The sequence below is a fragment of the Peromyscus leucopus genome, chromosome X, assembly GCF_004664715.2.
Source record: "Peromyscus leucopus breed LL Stock chromosome X, UCI_PerLeu_2.1, whole genome shotgun sequence".
Taxonomy (NCBI): domain Eukaryota; kingdom Metazoa; phylum Chordata; class Mammalia; order Rodentia; family Cricetidae; genus Peromyscus; species Peromyscus leucopus.
This window is the reverse complement of record NC_051083.1, coordinates 56,042,555-56,065,730: the sequence shown is the minus strand read 5'-3', so window position 1 is coordinate 56,065,730 and position 23,176 is coordinate 56,042,555. Positions and strand designations below refer to the sequence as shown.

General features: G+C 39.1%; 1 protein-coding gene across 1 annotated transcript in view; it reads left to right on the top strand.

Annotated features, from left to right (window-relative positions):
• Positions 1 to 2,705: 2,705 nt before the first annotated feature.
• The window catches only part of Vsig4 (V-set and immunoglobulin domain containing 4), a 45,849-nt gene continuing 25,378 nt past the window's right edge, over positions 2,706 to 23,176 (top strand). Inside the window, exons 1-4 of the mRNA XM_028888879.2 lie at positions 2,706 to 2,884; positions 5,318 to 5,674; positions 15,159 to 15,221; positions 16,226 to 16,375. Coding sequence (XP_028744712.1) covers positions 2,797 to 2,884; positions 5,318 to 5,674; positions 15,159 to 15,221; positions 16,226 to 16,375 — 658 coding nt within the window. The 5' untranslated portion in view covers positions 2,706 to 2,796. The remainder of the gene's footprint in view (positions 2,885 to 5,317; positions 5,675 to 15,158; positions 15,222 to 16,225; positions 16,376 to 23,176) is intronic.

The window sequence follows — 23,176 nt, the reverse complement described above, 5'->3', positions numbered from 1 at the left end:
AATTGCTTACATTTTCAAAGTTAGTTGATTGAAGGTCATGATAAACCTGTAATTAGCCTATGAATGAAATTACTGTCACTCTAGGGCCTGTGAAAAGGGGTGATATTTAGAGCAACTACATTTAGTTAGGGAGCATCTCTTCATTGTCTTGTAGTAATGTGAAATAAATTAAAATTTTCAACCTAATACAGCATACCCCTATTAAGTCTAGCAAACTACAAATAGGGCTTCTCATTCTCTTAAATGAAACATAGATGCCTTTACAAATGCATCATGAGGAGTATTAATTAAAATGAATCATTCTTGCCATCAGAGATAGGGCTACCAACAAAAGTCAGTCAACAAACTTTCCCACTATGAGATATGGAACACCCTTCCATAACAACTGTGCCCCTAGGCTTGACAATTAATAAAAATTTTCTGTGTAACTGGATTTATGTTGAGGTCATAAATCCAGTTACACTGAACTTGATAGAAGAGAAAGTAGGAAGTTGTCTGGAATGCATTGGCACAGGAGACCACTTCCTAAATATAACACCAGTAGAACAGACACTGAGAGTGACAATTAATAAATGGGACCTCCTGAAACTGAGAAGCTTTTGTAGAGCAAAGGACACAGTCAATAAAACAAAACAACAGCCTACAGAATGGGAAAAGATCTTCACTAACCCCACATCTGACAGAAGGCTGATCTCCAAAATATATAAAGAACTCAAAAAGCTAGACTTCAAAATATTGAACAATCCAATTAAAAAATAGGCTACAGAGCTTAACAGAGAATTCTCAACAGAAGAATCTCAAATGGCTGAAGGGCATTTAAGGAATTGCTCAACATCCTTAGTCATCAGGGAAATGCAAATCAAAACAACTCTGAGATACCATTTACACCTGTCAGAATGGCTAAGATCAAAAACACTGAAGACAGTTATGTCAGAGAGGATGTGGAACAAGGGGAACACTCCTCCACTGTTGGTGGGAATGCAAACTTGTAGAGCCATTCTGGAAATCAGTATGGTGGTTTCTCAGAAAATTGGGAACAAGTCTTCCTCAAGACCCAGTTATACCACTCTTGGGCATATACCCAAGAAATACTCAATCTTACCACAAGGACACATGCTCAACTATGTTCATGTCAGCATTATTCATAATTGTCAGAACCTGGAAATAACCTAGATGCGCCTCAACTGAAGAATGCATGAAGAAAATGTGGCACATATACACAATGGAGTACTACTCAGCAGTAAAAAAAAAATGATATCAAGAAATTTGCAGTCAAATGGATGGAACTAGAAAATATCCTGAATGAGGTAACCCAGACTCAGAAGGACAAATATAGTATGTACTCACTCATAAGTGGATACCAGATGTGAGGGAAGGGATGGCCATACTGCAACCCACAACTCCAGAGAGGCTAGCTAACAGAGAAAGACCCTAGGAGGAACACATGGATGACCCTGCAAAGGAGAAGTGGATGAGATCTACATGAGCAGACTGGGTTTGGGGGCGGGGGCGGGGGGTGGCAGAGGGTGAGGAGTGGGAGACGTGAACATAAGAAAATGGGAGGGTCAAGCTGGAACAGGAACAGAGTGGGAGGGCAGGGAGGAAGATACCATGATAGATGAGGACATCATAGGAATAGGAAGAGGCAGGGTTATGGGGATGCTCTCAGGAATCCACAAGGATGACCCCACCTTGGTCTGCTGGCATTGTTCCAGAAGGTGCCTGGACTGGTCTACTCTGGTGACCGGCCTAGCAAATAACCTAGCTGTCATCATAGAACCTTTGACCAGTGACTGATGGAGGCAAATGCAGAGATCCATGTCCAGGCACCAGGCTGAGCTCTGGGAATCCGATTGATGAGAGAGAAGAAGGATTCTGCAGGCGAGGGACATTGAGATCATGATGGGAGGACGTGCAGAGATGACCGGCCACGCTAGAGGAAGCCCATGAACTGTGGACTGGTGGCTGTGGAGCCCCCATGGGACTGGACTAGGCCCTCTGGATATGGAAGATGGTTGTTTGGCTCGAACTGTTTGGGGGGCACCCAGGCAGGGGGATCGGGATCTGTCCCTGGTATATGGGCAGGCTTCTGGAAATCCAGTGCCTATGGTGTGATGCCTTGCACAGCCTTGGTGCAGTGGGAAGGGCCTTGGACCTGCCTAGGCTCAGTGTGCTGGGCACTGCTGACTCCCCATGGGAGGATACCTTGATTGGGGGGATGTGGGGATGCAGGGTGGCTTGGGAGAGAGGGCTGGGGGTGGGAGGAGGAAGGAGGGGGAATCTGTGGATGGTATGCAGAGTGAGTAGAAAATTTCTTAATAAATAAAAATGAAAAAAAAAGAAAAAAATTTTCTGTATGGAAAGCCTCCTAACACACTAAACTCATACTGTGAAGCGTTCAGATGTCCTACCTCCCACATTGTTCATTTATATTGAGGAGTGTGGGTTAATAGTATAACTGATGAAGATTACATATGCAAGAACAGTTTATTTATCTTCCCTGGATCTTCCAGAAAGGAAAACATCACTGCACTGGAATAAGCAGACTCAAAAGTCTAGCACATGAAAGACTAGAGAATAGCACTGGCCTCAGAGAAAGTTCAGTCCCAGCAGAATGAGGAACTCTTTCAAATCTCCAACCTTAGGCAGGGCGAAAGGCAAGATCCCCATGTGATTATTCTGAAATACGGAAAGAGGGGGTGTATATAGTAAGACTAGCATTTTGGAAAAAAATATAGAGAAGTAAAGCAGAAACTGGCAGCCACCCGAATTACCAATCTCTTCAGCAGCAGGAGGATGGAAGAAAGAAAAGAAGTATCTTCACATAGGATGGAGATCTGGTTGGCCCTGCTGCTCCTGGGCCACCTAAGAGTGCTCACCTACGGTAAGGTAGCACACTCATGCCTGACTACCACTTTTACCTCCAGCAGAGGGTGTGGGTGTTGATGTTGAGGGTTTACTGAGAAAAGCTTGTTCCTGATGGTCAGTCACAGTTACATGCAGTTCTGCAAGCTTTCTGAACTTTGGGCAGAAGGGAGGGAATCATTGAAATCGGGTAAAAGTTCCAAAAGCTGCCTTGGGTAGAAATTGAAAAGGTTCTTCTCTTAGAACGTATCTGCATGATTTTCCAGTATTTCAGGGATGTCAGAAGACTTCAAAGTCACCCAAACCTATATTCTTCTTCTTTTCCCTTGAAATTCTACAATAATAACTAACTTCTCATTTCCAATCTTTGATTCCTGCTACAATATACTACCCCCAATGAATAAATGTTTAATAAGTAAGTGAGACTTTAGAAGTAACCTATAGCCAGGGATGGTGGGGCACACATTTCATCCTAGCACTTGGAAGGCACAGGCACTCTGGTTGATCTTTGTGGGTTCAAGGACACATTCGTCTTTATAGAAAGCTTCAGGTGGTCTTAGGCTACATGGTAAGGCTCAATAAATAAAAGCAACATGCACCATCAATTAGAATTACTTACAAGTGCTTAGCATTTGCTGTTCACACACTTTCAGAGCACAGACATTTACTGATGTCCACCAGACTCTGATCAGGAGCATTTCCAAATATTACTTGTGTTGTACTAAATACACTTCTCTGTTGTTTCTGTCCAAGGGCTTCTCACTATCAAACTAGAACACACATCCTTCATTTTTCCATGTCAGCACTTAAAATGTCTGAAGAAAGGAAGAAACTATATCCCTTTAGCTCTCCTCTTCTCCAAGCTAAACATCTCTAGCTTCTTCAACTAAAGGACTTGCTGCTGAAATAGCTCACTTCTTTCTAGACACAGTAACCCAGTTGTAGGGGCTGTTGTGGGGACCTAATTCAGAGACACAGCCCAGCAGTGTGTAGGCTAGCTCAGAGGAGCATTCTCTGAATCTTCCTCCACACTCATTTATTATTATTATTATTATTATTATTATTATTATTATTATTATTATTATTTTACATTTTTTAATGCTGAATACCATTTATTGAAGGAGGGGGAGATCTTAAATACAGGCTTACAGCACAATGGGAGAACCCCAGAGGACAGAAGTTTGCTACCGATGTTTTACAGTCTTGCATCTAAGCTGTTAACACCCATTAAGCAGGATACATAGACAAGGATCTTCCCTTAAGCTTTCAGGAGGGTGGAACCCAGCAGGGAATTAGCATAGGAAGGATATCAAGGTCAAGGTCAGCAAGCAAAGCAACAGTTACCCAAAACAGGGGCCAGGGCCCTACAGGTCCCCCTTTCACTAAAAAATGAGCTTCTGACTTAGGTTGCGTGGGATGTCAGCAGGTCACCTTACCCGTCGTGGAGACGCCTGCCCAGGCCACACACTCATTTATAACTCAAGGAAATGAAATGCCTTTTAGGGAACTAAGTGAAGGAAGAACTAAGTAAGACTCAGGACAGGGGAACCTGACTCTTGCTGAACTTCTGCTTCGTTCATCTTCCTAGAGGGCAAGACCAAATCAATCATGATGTCAAGTATCTAGCAATTCTGAATTATGCTTATTTGCTATTTTTTTCAACCAGCTCTAGAGATTACTCGGGTTCATTTCTTTTCCAGACCAAGCGTAGATGAAATCTATTCCCCCATCAGGATATAATTTTCTATTATTTTTGGTAATAACTAAAAGAAATGAAAAAGGAAAGAAAGAAAAACAAAGAATAAGGACAAAAAATAAGCTAGGCTTACTTGCAAAGTACAAGTTTCAAACCTAATAGCTAATGGTTTGGTTAAATAGGAATCTTCATCCAGGCTTTTTGGTTCACCTTTAGATTCTCCTGTTGATTATCTTCCAGAAAAGAACTTGAATTTGTGTCCCAACCACTGAGCCTCTTCTCTTGAGTGAGAAAAAAAGATACTAGAGCAGAGGGCTGTTTCAAGCATGTATCTACACAAAATAAACTACTTCAGTTTCAACTATTCACCCTTCTTCTTTCTACATCTCATTTGAAAGTAGTGAAAGAAGAATTGTGGATGGGTAAAAGATCATAGAATCCCTAAAGGCTAGTACTACCCTAAATCTCCACTTACTACTTAGGAGAAAACATTGGTCCTTCAATTTACTTAGATTCACCTCCTAGCAAGACAGTGACTTAAAAGAACCTGAAAGCACTATAGCTAAAGAGTGTTAAGGACTTAATCCCCCAAACTCCCTTGAATTGATGAGAAAGCTAACAGAATATGCCAGGGATGATGAAAGTATGCTTGAGGAAAAGGGTTTCTTACAAAGCTATTGAGCCTGTCATTCACACCCTCACTCAGGTGAACATGTCATCTGTGTTTGCTCATTTTACTTTGTTCCCTGTCTTTAGGCCATCCCATCCTAAAAGCACCAGACAGTGTGACAGGGACCTGGAAAGGAGACGTGACATTTCAGTGCATCTATGTTCCCATGAGAGGCTACAGTCAAGTTTTGGTGAAATGGCTGGTACAACATGGCTCTGACCCAGTCACCATCTTCCTACGTGACTCCTCGGGTGACCATATCCAGCAGGCAAAATACAGAGAACGCCTGAAAGTGAGCCACAAAGTTCCAGGGGATGTGTCTCTCCAACTGAATGCCCTACACATGGATGACAGTAGTCACTACACATGTGAGGTCACCTGGCAGACCCCCGATGGAAACAAAGTGACGAGAGATAAGATAATTGAGCTCCGTGTCCAGAAATGTAAGTCATTGTAAAGAATAGAAATGCATTGGTAAACAAAGACACAATAGAGTACTGTAATCCTAGACACCTCTGAGGAATTAAGAGTCTTTGGTTTATATGTTCTTAGGTTATCTCTAATTCTATGTGCTAGTCACAGGATGCTTGAGGTCATTACCCCATTTGAGAACTTAATTGAGATGGGAAATACAAATGCATTACTTTTAAAAATCTCTCCTTCTGCCACTCCTTCTCTCCTATATTTACAAAAGTCTGTACTTCCCAGTTTACCCCAAAACTTTGCAAACTGAAATCAGCATGGTCCTCTCCATAACAAAAGCACAAACTTTATGCACTCACATCCAACCATATACAATTCTCTGCAGCAGGACACCCCACTGCCATTCCTTTCTCCTCATTTAATCACTTTTACACCATTTCTCAGAGGGATTCTTTCTAAATTATTTGCTGGTTCTTCTATTCACTACTTTAAGTAAAGTTCCCCAAGTTTATATTACTGCTGTTCTATACCTAGAGTAGAGGACTTTATTCACTTCACTAAGCTTGAATATTTTCATTTCTAATCTTACAGTATACAGGTTGTCTCTCTTCACTCTTTGAATATTTCTTTTCCAGTACAGATAGTTTTTAGTTGGATGTAATACCATGGGAATGTAATGTTTTTTCCTATGTGTGTTTTAGAGGTTGTAACCAGAAAATCATTGCCTCTACTCATATCTTGAAGTGTTGTTGTGGTTTTTTTAATGTTGGCTTCTAATAGATTCAGAGTTCCCAATCTTACATTGGTGTCTTTCATCCACTTCAGTAGATTTTTCCACAGGGTAGTTAACAAACTCAGGTTTCCAGCTTAGTGATACCCACTTTTCCCAGCACTGTTTATTGAAAAGGCTATTGTTTCTCTGATGGGATTTTGTCCATTTAAAAGTAATTAGTTGGTTTCAGACATATTAGTTTATTTCTGTGATGTCTACTCTGTTTTACTGACCTATGTGTCTTTGTATAGCCATATTGATCTGGTTTTGGTAATGAGACTTCTGTGATATGTCCCCAAATCAGATATTGTAATGACTCCAAGCATTCTATGAGAAATATGTATCCAAATACTTTAGTCATTTGAAAATTACATTTGCCTAATTATCCTTGAGTTGTGAGTATAATTTATTTATTTGAAATACTAGAGCATTTTAAATGATTATCATTATTATTAATATTATTATTATTATTTACATCCTGACTGCATTTTCCCCTCCCTTGTCATCTTCCAGTCCATCCCCCACTTCCCCACCATGACCCCTCAATCCATTCCTCCTCTGTTTCTATTCAGAAAAGGCCATCCCTCCATGGATATCAACCAAGCATGGCATATCAAGTTGCAGTAAGACTAGGCACTTCCCCTTGTATTAAGTCTGGGCAAGGAAATCCACTATGAGAAATAGGGCACAAAGCCAGCAAAAGAGTTGAAGACAGCCCCAACCCCACTGTTAGGAGTCCCACAAGAGGACAAAGCTACACAACTATCACATATATGCAGAAGGTCTAGGCCAGTCCCATGCAGGCAACCTGGTTGTACATTCAGTCCCTGTAAGCCCCTATGAGCACCAGGTTAGTTGATCCTGTGGCTTTTTTTGTGGTACCCTTGACCCTCTCACTCCTACAGCCCTCTTTCACAGAAATGCCTGAGCTCTGCCTGATGTTTGTCTGTGGGTTTCTGCATCTGTTTCCATCAGTTGCTGGGTGAAGCCTCTCTGATGGCCATTGGGCTAGGCACCAATCTATGAGTATAGCAATATAGCATTAGGAATCATTTCATTGACTTTATTTTCCAGTCATGTTTGGTTTTATCCTAGATCTCTGGGCTATTCACCTCAGAGTCCTGGCACTCTAGGCAGTGTCAGGGGTAGGCTCCCTCTTATGCCATGGGTCTCAGACTGGACCAATCATTGGTCTCACAATTTCTGCACCACATTTAACCCAGAACATCTTGTAGGCAGGACAAACTGTAGGTTGAAGGTTGTGTGGGTGGTTAGTCTTATGAAATACATTATTCACAAGTATTTCCCTCCATTATTCATGTTGCCTTTAACAGTTTTTGAGATGTAGTTATAGGCTAGTGCTTTGCCTGAATGTATGCCCATGCGCCATATGCATGTATGGTGTCTGTAGACGTCAGAGGGATCAGATGCTCTAGAACTGGAGTTATAGATGTTAGTAGGTCATCATGTAGGTGCAGAAAACCAAACCCAGGTCCTCTGCAAGAGTAGCCAGTGCTCTTAACTGTTAAGCCATCTCTCCAACCCAACATGTTGTTTCTTTACTTTAATGACAGTAACCTTGAAGACCCCAAAGTTTTTAGTTTTGTTGAAGTCTAGTCTATTTATCATTTTATTAAGTTTTTTATTTATTTTACATACCAACTACAGATTCCCCTCCTTCCTCTCCTCCTGTTCATTCACCCAAGCTCTTTTCTACCCACCTCCCATACATTCCTCAGAAAGGATAATGCCTCCAATGGGAGTCAACAAAGCATGGCATATTAGGTTGGGGCAGCACCAAGCTCCGCCCCCCTGGATCAAGGCTGAGCCAGGCAGCACACCAAAAGGAATAGGTTCCAAAAAGCCACCTCATGTACCAGGGACAGATTCTGGTCCCACAGCTAGGGGCCCCACAAACAAACCAAGCTACACAACTGTCACCCACATGCAGCGGACCTAGGTCAGTCCCACGCAGGCTCCCTAGTCCTTGAGCTCCCACGGGCTTGGATCAGCTGTCTCTGTGGGTTTTCCCATCATGATCCTGACCCCCTTGCTCATATAATCCCATCTCCCCCTCTTCCACTGGACTGCTGCAGCTAGACATAGTGCTTGTATGTGGATCCCTGCATCTGCTTCCATCAGTTACTGGATGAAGGTTCTATGATGACAATTAGGGTAGTCCCCAATCTGATTACATGAAAAGGCCAATTCAGGTACCCTACCCACTACTTCTAAGAGTCTTAGCTTGGGTCATCCTTCTGGATTCCTGAGAGTTTCCCTGGTACCAGGTTTCTCCCTAACCCCATAATGTCCCCCTCTATCAAGATATCTTCTTCACTACTCCCCCTCTTTGTTCCTCCCCCAACTCAACATTCCCACTTCCTTATGCTACCATCCCCAATCCCTGCCCTTTATCCCCCTCACCCTCAGTTTACCCAGGAGATCTCTTTTATTTTCCCTTCCCAGAGTGATGTACGCATCCCACTTAGGGTACTCCTTGTTACCTAGCTTCTCTGGGGCTGTGGATTATAGTCTGGTTATCCTTTGCCTTACATCTAATATCCACTTATGAGTGAGTACATATAGTGTTTGTCTCTCTGGGTCTGAGTCAACTCACTCAGGATGATTTTTCCTAGCTCCTTCCATTTGCCTGCAAATTTCATGATGTCATTGGTTTTTTTTTTTTAACCACTGTGTAATACCCCATGTGTAAATGTACCACATTATCTTTATCCACTCTTTGATGAGGGGCATCTAGGTTATTTCCAGGTTCTGGCTATTATGAATAATGCTGCTATGAACATAGTTGAGCAAGAGTCCTTGTGGTGTGATTGAACATCCTTCTGGTATATGCCCAGGATTGGTATAGCTGGGTCTTGAGGTAGATTGATTCTCAATTTTCTGTGTAACCGCCGTATTGATTTCCAAAGTGACTGTATGAGATTGCAATCCCACCAGCAGTAGGGGAGTGTTCCTCTTATTCCACATCCTCTTCAACATAAGCTGCCATTAGTGTCTTCCATCTTAGCCATTCTGACAGATGTTAAGAGGGTATCTCAGAGTTATTTTGATTTGCATTTCCCTCATGATTAAGGATGTTGAGCAATTCCTTAAGTGTAGTTCAGCCATTTGAAATTCTTCTGTTGAGAAGTCTGTTTAAATCTGCACCCTATTTTTCATTAGATTATTTGGTAATTTGATATCTAGCTTCTTGAGTTCTTTATATATTTTGGATATCAGCCTTCTGTCAGAGGTGAAGTTGGTAAAGTCATTTTCCCATTCTGTAGGCTGCCATTTTGTCTTATTGACAGTGTCCTTTGCCTTACAGAAGCTTTTCAGTTTCAGGAAGTCCCATTAATTAGTTGTTGAACTCAGTGTCTGTGCTACCAGTATTATATTCAGGAAGTAGTTTTCTGTGCTACTGCCCACTTTCTCTTCTATCAGGCTCAGTGTAACTGGATTTATGTAGAGGTCTTTGATCCACTTGGACTTGATTCTTTGAGAAAATCGACAAGATAGATAAGATCTTATCCAAACTAACCAAAAGGCAGAGAAAGAATATCCAAATCAACAAAATCAGAAACTAAACCGGGGACATAACAGACACCAAGGAAATCCAGGGAATCATTAGGTCATCCTTCAAAACCTGTACTCCACAAAATTAAAAAATCTAAAAGAAATGGACAATTTTCTGGATAGGTACCACATACCAGGATTAATCCAAGACCAGATAAACAATTTAAATAGAACTATAAAACCTAAGGAAATAGAAGCAGTTGTTATGGAACATTACCAAATTCTTTGTATTAGGCTACAGTTACCCTGATACCCAAATCACATGAGATAAAACAAAGAAAGGGAAATACAGACCAACCTCCCTCATGAAAACTGATGCAAAAATACTCAATAAAATACTGTCAAACCGAATCCAAGAACACATCAACAACATCATTCACTATGATTAATGAGGCTTCATCCCAGAGATGCAGGGAGGGTTCAACATACCAAAAACTTTCAGTGTAATCCACCATATAAACAAAAAGAAAAAAACCATATAGTCATCTCATTAGAAGCAGAAAAGGCCTTTGAAAAAATCCAACACCCCTTCATCATAAAGGTCTTCGAGAGATCAGGAATACAAGGAACATACCTAAACATAAAGCAATATGCAGCAAGTGAACAGCCACCATCAAATTAAATGGAGAGAAACTCAAAGAGATTCCACTAAAATCAGGAACAAGACAAGGCTGTCCACTCTCCCCTTATCTATTCAATATAGTACTCCAAGTTCTGGCTAGGGCAATAAGACGACAAAAGGAGACCAAAGGAATACAAATTGGAAAAGAAGGAGTCAAAATTTCACTATTTGCAGATGATATGATAGTATACATAAGTGACCCCTAAATTTCTACCAGGGAACCCCCACAGCTGATAAACACCTTCAGTAACGTGGGGAGATACAGGATGAACTCAAAAAAAAAAAAACATGATGTATCATGAATCTTAAAGTTCTTATTAATAAAAACAAACCCAGAGCCAAGTATTGGGGTGAACACTGGAAGATTAGAGAGACAGAGCAATCCACAGCTAACCTCACCTGGCCAACTTCTCAGCTGATATTGTTTCCTCAGACTGGATGTCTCTGAGTCCTCATTCAGAATGAATCTCAGCTGAACTGCTTCTCAAAAGCCTGAATGCTTAACCAGCCAAATGCTTCTAGTTTCTGGTCCTCATGTCTTATATACCTTTCTGCTTTCTACCATCACTCCCTGGGATTAAAGGCTGGCTTTCTGGGATTAAAGGCGTGAGTCACCATGCTTGGCTGTATCCTTGAACAGATGGATTTCTGCCTCTGGAATGCTAGGTTTAAAGGTGTGAGTGCCACCATTTTCTAGCCTTTGTATCTAGTGGCTGTTCTGTCAATGACCCCACATAAGTTTATTAGGGTGCACAATATTTTGGGGAACACAATACTACCACAACACTAGCCATCCTATATACAAATGATAAATGGGCTGAGAAAGAAATCAGAGAAACAACACTCTTTACACTACCCTATTTTTTATCTTAATACTTGTGTTATTGTAGCATGTCCCGCTATACTTGGCATTCCTTGACTTGCCTAAGGTCTGGTAGAACTGAATAGTGAAGCCACTTTGGCTTGACTTTTCCTTCTTAAGAGCTGTTTAACCAGCAGTCCAATAATTTTTTACTTGTTTACATTCCATAATTTGAAGTTTCCCAGTTTGTCTTTAGAAGTTAACATTTCCTTTTTAAAATTTATTTATTTACTATTTTATGCATATGAGTGTTTCAAAGGGTTAGAGTGCATGACACCAGAGCAAAGGCATGACTGCAGGAACAGTTAGAGCTCACATCTTGATCTGAAAACAGGAGCCTGAGCAAGAGAAAACTGGGAAGGGCACAAATCTTTTCAAACTTCAAAGCTGATCCCTAGTGACACATTTCCTCCAATAAGGCCACATCTCCTAATCCTTCCCAAACTGTGGCACCAACTAGGGACCATAGTTTCAAATACATGAACCTATAGGGGCCATTTTCATTCAAACCAGAATAATATGTATGTAAAAAGGACTTGCCTGGTGCCTGTGGAGTTCAGAAGAGCACATAGATTCCCTGGAACTTGGGCTCTATATAGTAATGAGTGGCTATGTCAGGGCTGGGAACCATACCCAGATCCTCTGCAAGAGCAAAAAGAACTCTGAACCACTATGCCAACACTCCAGGCCCTACTTCTAATTTTATTTAATTCAGCTGGTGAAGATGCATATTATTTCAGATATTTTTATAATTTACTGAGAATTATTTTATGTACAAATTATCATCTATTTCAAATAATGTTCCATGTGTACTTGATAACAGTATCTACTCTGCTATTATTACATGAATATGTTATATATGTCACTGTTGGTTAACATTGTTGTTCAATCCTTGAAGCTTCTTAATTACCTCTGTTCTAGTTATTATATACATCATTTAAATTGGGGTATTGAATGCAAATTATTATTGGTAAATAGAACATTTCTCTACCCAATTCTACTAATTTTTTCTTCATGAATTTTTGGGGCTTTATTATTATCAGTATATGTTTATAAATGAGTTTTATCCTTCACAAAAGAAATTTTATGATTACAAGTTGTTCTACTTTGTCCCGAGTAAAATATTTTTTCTCAAATATAATTTGTCATATATCAGTATATTCATTCTACCTATATCTTGGCTAATGACTGCATGGTACATCTTTTGACATTCTTTTACTTTAAAACCTTTTTTTCCTTTGAGTAAGCAAGCATATCATATAGTTAGATGTGATACTCTCAGACTCTCTGTCTTTCGATCTGAAATTTTCTACTTATATTTAATCAAATTATTGATAAAAGATTTACATCCAGTTTTCTATTTGTGGTCTTTATCCTTTATACTTCTTTCTATATTCATCCATTACTTCTACCTTTGATGATCAATTGATAATTTCTAGTGCATTGTATACTTCAATTATTGTTCAGTTTGTTGTGTTGGCTAGTTTTATGTCAATTTCATAGAAGCTAGAGTCATTTTGGATGAGAAAACCTCAACTGAGAAAATGTCCCCACTAGACTGGCCTTTGAGCAAGCCTGTGGTATATTTTCTTGGCCAATGATTGATGACAGAGGGCCCAATTCACCACAGGCAGTACTGGGTTGCTGATCCTGGGTGCTATAAGAAAGCAGGCTGAGTGAGCCATGGGGAGAAATCCAATAAGCAACATTCCTCCATGGCTCCTGCTTCTGAAATTCCTGCCTCTAGTTTCCTACCATAAGTCCCTGCCATAACTCCTCTAAGTGACAGAGCATGACCTGAGGTTTGTAAGCTGAAATAAATTCTTTTTTACTCAAGTTGCTTTTTACTCAAGTTCAGTCATGGTGTTTTATCACAACCATATAATCTTAACTAAGGCATTTACTAAGTGTTTTCATTATTTCTGTCTGTAGGATACCATCCATTCCTAATTTATTGGATTTATTACAGTTTAGTTTCATAGTATACAAAATGCTGTTTGTGTACAGCTCAATTTCTTATCATTTAATTCTATCATTACTGCAAATTACATCTTAGTATATTATAATGATATGAGCATTGATTTAGAATTATTGTTTTGCAGGGCTAAAGAGATGGCTCAGCTGTTAAAGGCTAGGCTCACAACCAAAAATAGTATTGTTTTGTAAAGGTTTTTGTTTTTCAGTCAGGTTGGGAAAGTATGTTTACACTCGATATTCACCTCTATAGTAACCTCTATGGGTGCTTTTTTATTTCTTAATATTAGTTTTGGATATGCTCCACTGTCCCTTTATTTTAGTTTGAAGAGTGCCTTTTGACATTTCTTATGGGTCCTATCTACTAGAGAACCTCACAGTCATTATTTACCTGGGAAATGTCTTGGTTCCTCCTTGCCTTTCATTTGGGGGTTGTTTATGTTTTAGATGGGAGTTCTCTATGCTGCCCAAACTAAAATTATACTTGTAGTTGGAACTACAAGAACATGCTCACTCTTGTTATTTGCTGTTTTTTTTTTTATTTATTTGATTGTGTGTTTGCTCAGGACTTTTGTTGGTGACTTTTATAAACTAACTGTTGGAATGAGATAGCCAATGAGTTCACTATATGATTAGCTTAGAAGTCAGCTAATAACTGGGTAAAGATCTTCTTAACTGTCGGGGGAAATGAATCATGTATTATTGACCAGAGAACTATGTTGCTTGTTTAGCAATGACATGAATATGCATCCAGTTTACAATTATGGCACATTATGTATTTTAGGTTAATGTGAAACCTCAAGGGCTAACCATAAGCATGAACTTATGCCTTTCTTATATTTTTTTCTGAATATACACAAGACTTTAAGAAAGGATATGGCATCCTTGACTCTGGGGAGTTGTCAAACTTTTCACACTTCCTGGAGATATCTAATTCATGAACATTTCCTTTTAAAAGTATTGGTTACTTTCTTCTTTCCCCAAACTGTGTGACAAAATTCCTCCTAGCCATGGAGAGAGACTTTTAGTACAGATGCTAAATAAAATAAGTATTTGAAGTCACAGTTTTCAAGAAATCATTAGATAGGTCAAAGAAAGGTAATATTTCTGGAATGAACTGATTTCTCTTGCACCTGGAATAGGGTATTAATTTTTATTAACTCTGAGTTAAGTTGAAATGCCACAAAGCTTCATATTATTAATAAAACTGGACAGCTTTTCTTCCATAAACACTGTAAGTTCTTATGAGCCAATTTCTGAAATTCTGGGGAAAATGACAATATCAAAATATTTCAGCTATACCTTTATTTCTGTGAGGGGGTAAATTTTTAGTAGACATTACTTGACCATTTTCATTGAAGTCACCGACTAACACCTTCTTTGTTATACTTCTGAAATTTTTCTCACGAACAAATCATTATATTTCAGTTAAAATTTAGTGATTATTAAAATGCATTTCCTCATCCAAGTTTTGAGACCCCCTAAACTCTAGATAGAGATTCATTGAAAGTCTTTGAACCTTGAATTATGAACTTTACCTTAGAATGGTGTGTGAGGAATAATGAACATGCAATAGAAGTTGCCAGCACCATGAGGGAAGGGTTAAGAGGTGCAACCTATTTCCTAATTTTACTAGTATCTTTAATTGTTTGGCTAAGGGTATCAGATTCCTAAACCAGGCTCCTTTTATCCTTGCAGACTCCTCTAATCCACGTAAAATCAATACTGAAGCACCTACAACCATGCAGTCTGCTCTGGAAGGTAAGTTTTACTAGTGCTTTTTTACAGAATTCTTAAAAAAAATGTTTGCAATCCAAGGATATGCAAGTCGATTAACTTTGGGCAAAGAGACTACTGTATTACTCGGAGATGTCATGGTAGTATATGAATGAATACAAAAGAAACATGACAAATGGTAGTGGAGAATGTGAATCATGAGTATACAGTTTTCTTTGTGAAAAGAAGCAAGAAGAATGCATTATGTTACATATTTCCTAACCTGATTTACTATGTGACTTTGAGACTACTTCTTCTTTGTATATCTTGTTTCTTCTGGCAACCCCATATAGGAAAAAAAACAGATATTTCACGTCATAGTACAATATAGACCAATGATATAGCTTGTTGCAGGATATTTGGTTGTGTTGTGAAACACCTAGACTGTGTTAATAAAATCAACCTTGGATCAGGGAGCAAAGCCAGTTACTAGTTGACAAGAATTAGCCATAGAGAGTACAGAGGACCCAGGAAGACAGAGAGAGAGAGATACAGAGGAAGGAGTAGGTAGGGACTTAGAGATTCATGGTCTTTTTTGGGTAGGGACAAATGGAGAGATGTTCTCTTACTGGGTCTCCAAGCAAAAGGAAGGTCAGCTGGCTGCGTCTCAGCCCTCTGAGATAACAGGTTTTCACCCCAACATCTGACTCCCAAGTCTTTATTGGTAGATAGAATAATAGACACTTAGTTAAAAACTGTATTTCGTAGCATCAACAGAGCCAATGCTGGCAGGATCAGAAATCCCGCCAAGGCACACATGCTCTGAGCAGAGGAGTACTGACTACGTGGCAACAGAGCCGCAGAAAGTAGTTAAATTATCAGTGGATTCAGGTGTAGCCCCTGAGCCAACAGAAAAACAACAATGACTAGACACTCTGGAAGCCCAGAAGAGATCTCCAGCAAAGACATCAATCCTTTTCTGTCATCCCTGATGCTCACATCTCTTCAGTAATAGAGAGATCTCTGACCTTGATTCTCTGTTCTAACAGCAACAACTACAGTGAAATCAACCTTTGACTGGACCACTAAGGGGAATGGAAAATTTAAAGAGTCTGTTGCTGGCCCAGTGAATGGAAAACATGATGGGACCACTGCTGGCCCAGAGAATGAAAACCATGAGAAGGCCATTGCTGACCCAGGTAGGAGTAACATTAGGAATTCTATCATTCTTGTTTGACTCTGAACTTTGTGACTCCTTGTAAGTTCTCAATGCAGAATTCAACTCCACAATTAAGGAAGAGTCTGGAAGCTAAACTGGGTAGGTAAGATAGAAAGGGAAAGATAAAGATACAAAAATAAAAAAGTCAGATTGTGATTAAAAAGAGGTAAATGCGTTCTTAGTTTGTTTTCTATTGCTATAGCAATATACTTCTCAAACACTGAAAAAAAAAAGTAGTATTAAGACCATGAACTCAGCCTTCTATCCTAAGGAGACAGGAAATGGAATAGCTAAAGATCAAAGCAGTCCTCCACTACTTGAATTCTTGACAAAGGGCTTTTGCAGCATCTCACAGCTAATTTTTCTTCCCCAAAATTCTCACAGATCCCCAAAACAGGAGCTCAGGGATTAAAATCTCAAAGAAAAAAATACTCTGTATTATTTCATCACAAGCTTCTAGTCAGCTAATAGGCACTAATATACCAAAATTGATTTTTAAAATAATGAGGTTTCAAGCTGGGCGGTGGTGGCACACGCCTTTAATCCCAGCACTCAGGAGGCAGAGCCAGGCGGATCTCTGTGAGTTCAAGGCCAGCCTGCTGTGCTACCAAGTGAGCTCCAGGAAAGGTGCAAAACTACACAGAGAAACCCTGTCTCGAAAAAACAAAAAATAAATAAATAAATAAAAATAAAATAAAATAAATAATGAGGTTTCTTTACATTAATTTTTAGCTGCTACTCTTAAACAATAAGATTCTTATTTTTACTTGTGCTTCTATAGACCATCCATCAGAACTCTCCAGATTATTTCATGGTCGTACAAGCAGTTGATAATTCCAGATAAACCACAGAACATGTATGACTCCAGGTACTCATCAAGTATCTGTTTTGATTATTCAGTGAGATATAGTTCAATAACTATTACTCATTGTGTCACACTCTGGTGTTGTATCATTGAAGGCATATGTTACTGCGGATTGAACCAGTGGTCTCAAACATGCTAGATAAATGCTCTAATAAGAAATAAAATAAAAAGCACAGCAGAAATCATCATGAACAGGTAAGATCAGGCAGAAGAATGAATTTCAAGGGTGAGTGACAAGGCAAAGAAAATAATGCATAAGGAAATACATAAAAAAAACATTAACGAACACAACTAAAATGTTTGAGAAGTCAGGGACACATTCAGGAGACCAAACCTAATAGTCCATATGTAGAAGAAGGAGCAGAGATCAAGTCAAAATTCTTAGACAATATATTCAATGAAATTATAGCCAAGAATTTTCCAAACCAAGAGAAAGAAGTATTCATCCAAATAAAGTACTAACTAAAACTTTTACAGGGAAAATGCCAACTCAGAGGCAGAAGCATGAATGTCCTTATAACATCAGATCTCTCATCAGCAACAATAAAGTCCAGGAAAACAGAGAACAACATATTTCAAGCTTTGAAAATAATCATTGTCAACTGAGATTGGTATCATCAGCAAATGTACATCTTAGAATTGATTGAGAATAAGAGCCACTGAAACCCGAAATGGGTGACAAGGCAGTCCCTATATGAACAGCCTGAGAAGGCAAGATGCCCTAGAGAACATTGTATTATGTTCAGGCTGTGAAAAATGAAGCCTGAATTGTGTTGGATATCCCAAGATGCTGAAGATGCTAGAGCCATGAAACATCTCCCAAGGAGAACTGCAGATAGGGAGTGGTAGCAGCCCAAGAAAGAAATGCCTGTTGCAGGCAGCAAAGCAGGAGTGCAGAGCCATATAACCCCTGTGTCACCAGAAAGGAGGCTACATGATTTGATATCTGCCCTGCTAGATTTTAGTCTCTCTTCACTCCATTATTTCCTTACTATCCCCCCATTTCTGCCTTTTGGAATGGTAATGTTTATTCTCTGCCATTTTTATGTTGGAAGTATGTGATCTGCTTTTTGATGTTACAGGAGGCTATAGATAAGAAATTTATTTGGGTCTCAGAAGAGACATTGGACTTTTAAATAGTTTTGAGACTGTCACAGATTGTGAGGACTTTTAAAGTTTGACTAAGTGCATTTTGTATTATGGTGTGATCATAAACCTCTCAAGATCACAGAGTGGAATGTAATGTCTTGAATGTCAACGTCCCCTATAGGTTCACTGAGTTTTTCGTCCCCAGTTGGCGGTACTATTTAGTATGGCATGGTCCTTGTGAGGAAAGTACATCACTGGGGTTGCCCTTTGAGCGTTTATAGCCTCACCGCAGTTCCAGATTCTTTTCTCTGCATTGTGTTTGATGTTGAAGAATGTGATTGAGCTCTCAACTTCCTGTTTCTGCTGCCAAACCCATGCTTGCTTCCGTACTTCCGTGCCATGACAGACTCTTATTCATCTGAAACCATAAATTCCTTGTTCTTTAAGCTGCCTTTGGTTGTGGTGTTTTCTCACAGCAGCAGAAAAGGAACTAGTACAATAAGGCATATGTGTTTAGAGACTAATCTATTTCTTACAGTTTTCCAAGTTGTTTATAATTTTTAAAGTGTTTTCTAATAATCCTAATTTCATTGAAGTCTAACAAAGCCCTTTTCATCTTTAATTTCACTAATTTGAGACTTCTTTCTCTTTCTTTTGATTATTTTAGCTATGGAGTTTTTTCATCTTGATCTATTTAAATAACCAACTATTTGGTTAATATTGTGTATTATTCTTTCAATGTGTGTTTTATTTATTTCAATCCCTAATCTTTATTATATCTTGTTATGTACTGGGTTTGGGATTGACCTCTTTTCTCCCTAGATCCTTGAAGTGTGTATTAGATATTTTTTTATTCTATGGCCAAGGTAACTTACTGAAGGAAGGGTATACTGAGATTACAGATTTAAAGGGCTACAGTCCTTGATGGTGGATGAAAGCAGGTGGCAGGCATCAGGAAGTTGAAAGCACATAAGTCCAACCACAAACAAGAAGCCAAGAGAACAAACTGGAGGTAGCACATGGCTTTTGAAACCTCAAAGTGCACACCCACTAACATACTTCTCCCACTCTCATAATACTCCTCAAACAGCAACCAACTGGGGACCAAGTATTCTCAATCTCAACACCCATGAGGGACACCTCACTCAATCTACCACATTCTACTCCCTAGCCTTAATGCCCACATCATAAAGCAAACTTCAGTTAGTTCAACTTCCAGAGTCCCCATAGTCTTGCACCATCAGAATAATATTTAAAATCCAAAGTCTCTTCAGATTAAATTGATCCTTATGATTACATTGAGCCCATTAGAAGCATTACAATCAAGGCAATTTCTTAGTTGTAATACACTGTAAAAAATTAATTATATCTAACATACGATAGCACATAATATACATTCCCATTCTAAAAGTAAGAAATGGGGCATAGTAAGGAAATACTAGACCGAAGGAAGATGGAAACCCAGAAGGACAAATTCCAAAATCCAATACCTCTATTGCTCTATGTCTGATGTCAGAGGGCTTATGTGGCTCTACCCCTCTGATTTTGCTGCCCACAACACCATTCCCTGTCAGGCTGTTTGCACTAGCTTTCTACAGTGGCCGTACAGGGCCACTTGACCTCTCAGAACCTTCATGGATGAACTTTCTTGCCACACTTTGTCTGACCTTAGAGGTTATTTGAACCATGGGGGAAGAATTCAGGACCCACTAACTTTTGCATCCTTCATTCCTCCAAAGTCAATTCCATGTGGGCAGCAGCACTGCCAAGTATGATTATCAACATAACCTGATTAGCTCTATAGATACAGAGAAGGCATTTTATAAAGTTCAACACAGCTTCTTAATAAAAGTTCAGTTGAAAGTAGGAATCTCAAGGACATACCTCAACACAATTAAATGCTACCTATGAAAAGTCTGAACCAACACTATACTAAGTTGAGAAACTTAGAGCATTCTAAAATATGAAATGATATAAAGGTGTGTATCACCTTCCATTTTATTAAATACAGTGTTCATAATAAAGTTTCAGGATACACAATGCCCATATAAAATCATTATTTTCACATATACAACAATGAACTTGCTGAACACAAAATGAGAAAAAATATCCCATTCACACTTCTGGGCATATACCAAGACTTTATATCCTACCATGGACATATTTGCACATCCATGTTTACTGCTGTTCTGTTCATAGAAGGAAATAAAATCAGCCTCAATAGCCACCAACAGATGAATGGACAAGGAAAACACATTATATATGACAAAGGAATTTTTTTAATCATAAAAAAAACATGAAATGTCAAGAAAATGTATGGAACTGGAAAATATGTTAACTGGAGTAACCTAGGTTCAATAACATAAATGTTAAATGTTTTTTCTTATATGTCAATTCGAGCTCCTAATGTTTATGCATGTATATTTTTATAAGAATGAGTGAGGGATAAGCCATGAAACTAAATAGAAGCTAATGAGAAGGAAAACGCAGTAGTGATTGTGTGTGTGTGTATGTGTGTGTGTGTGTGTGTGTGTGTGTGTGTTTGTGTTTGGTATAATGTATATGTGTGTGCACATGCTTGCCTGTGTCTGCTCATGTGGAGACCAGAGCTCTTCTTTAGATGCTTCTTCTATTGTTCTCTACCTTATTTTTTTATAATTTATATATTTGTATTTTATGGATATAGATGTTTTGCTCACATGTGTGTGTGTGTGAGGGTGTCAGACCCTCTGGAACAGGAGTTACAGACAGTTGTCAGCTGCCATGTGGGAGCTTGGAATTGAACCCAGGTCCTCTGGAAGAGCAGCAGTGCTCTTAACTGCTGAGCCGTCTCTCCAGCCCATCCCCTTATTTTTTGAGACAGAGTCTCTCACTGTTCTAGAGCTCACTACCTTGGCTAGACTAGCTGGCCCACTAGAACATAGAATTCACTTGTCTCTGTCCCTGAACACTGTGGTTACAGATTCTCATGGCTATGTCTGATTTTTATGTGGGTAATGCGATGTGAACTCTGGTTTTGCTTATACACAAAATATGTTAGCCACTGACCCATCTGCCTAACCATCCCTCCAAAACAAACAAACAAACAGAACCAGTTTTAAGGAAGGAGGTGAGGAGGGAAGTACAATACATGTGACATGAAACGGTAACCACTGGGACCGGCTACAAGTGGCAAGAAGGCAGGATGCAGTGGTGGAGAGAAAAATCAATCCAAACAAAGTATGATGAATATGTTATTCTGAGTGCTGATTATCATGAAATGAAAGTAAATAAAAGAAGGGCATTGAATATCACTCAAATGTGTCATTGAAGTTATGAGGAAACTAAAGTCCAGCAACAGTTAATGATTTCACTAGCTCCACTATATTAACTTTTCTGTGACTGATATAAAAATGTACCTCAAATTTTCTGTATTAAAATGACATAAAGATGTTACTCCATACTCATGTTTATCAAAAGTCTGATATAAGTATTAGTGTACTAAAATCAGGTGCCAGTAGTGTTACGTCCTTCTGGAAGCTTTGTAATATAATCCACTCCCTGATACTTTCCACTCTGTAGAAGCTACTACATTCCTTAGCTCATGACTTCTTTCATCTATTTCATCTATAAATTGGAAATGTAATACGTTCCAATCTTCCTCTGACTCTTACCTTCTCTCATATCTCCTACCTTCACTATTAAATGCTGTTGTATACCTAGAGTAGAGGACTTTATTCACTTCACTAAGCTTGAATATTTTCATTTCTAATCTTACAGTATACAAGTTTTCTCTCTTCACTCTTTGAATACTTCTTTTCCAGTACACGTACTTTTTAGTTGGATGTAATACCAAGGGAATGTAATGTTTTTTCCTCTGTGTGTTTTAGAGGTTGTAACCAGAAAATCATTGCCCCTACTCATATCTTGAAGTGTTGTTGTGGTTTTTTTTTTAATGTTGGCTTCTAATAGATTCAGAGTTCCCAATCTTACATTGGTGTCTTTCATTCACTTCAGTCAATTTTTCCACAGGGTAGTTAACAAACTCAGGTTTCCAGCTTAGTGATACCCACTTTTCCCAGTACTGTTTATTGAAAAAGCTTTTGTTTCTCTGATGGGATTTTGTCCATTTAAAAGTAATTAGTTGGTTTCAGACATATTAGTTTATTTCTGGGATGTCTACTCTGTTTTACTGACCTATGTGTCTTTGTATAGCCATATTGATCTGGTTTTGGTAATGAGACTTCTGTGATATGTCCCCAAATCAGATATTGTAATGACTCCAAGCATTCTATGAGAACTATGTATCCAAATACTTTAGTCATTTGAAAATTACATTTGCCTAATTATTCTTGAGTTGTGAGTATAATTTATTTATTTGAAATACTAGAGCATTTTAAATGATTATCATTATTATTAATATTATTATTATTATTTACATCCTGACTGCATTTTCCCCTCCCTTGTCATCTTCCAGTCCATCCCCCACTTCCCCACCATGACCCCTCAATCCATTCCTCCTCTGTTTCTATTCAGAAAAGGCCATCCCTCCATGGATATCAACCAAGCATGGCATATCAAGTTGCAGTAAGACTAGGCACTTCCCCTTGTATTAAGTCTGGGCAAGGAAATCCACTATGAGAAATAGGGCACAAAGCCAGCAAAAGAGTTGAAGACAGCCCCAACCCCACTGTTAGGAGTCCCACAAGAGGACAAAGCTACACAACTATCACATATATGCAGAAGGTCTAGGCCAGTCCCATGCAGGCAACCTGGTTGTACATTCAGTCCCTGTAAGCCCCTATGAGCACCAGGTTAGTTGATCCTGTGGCTTTTTTTGTGGTACCC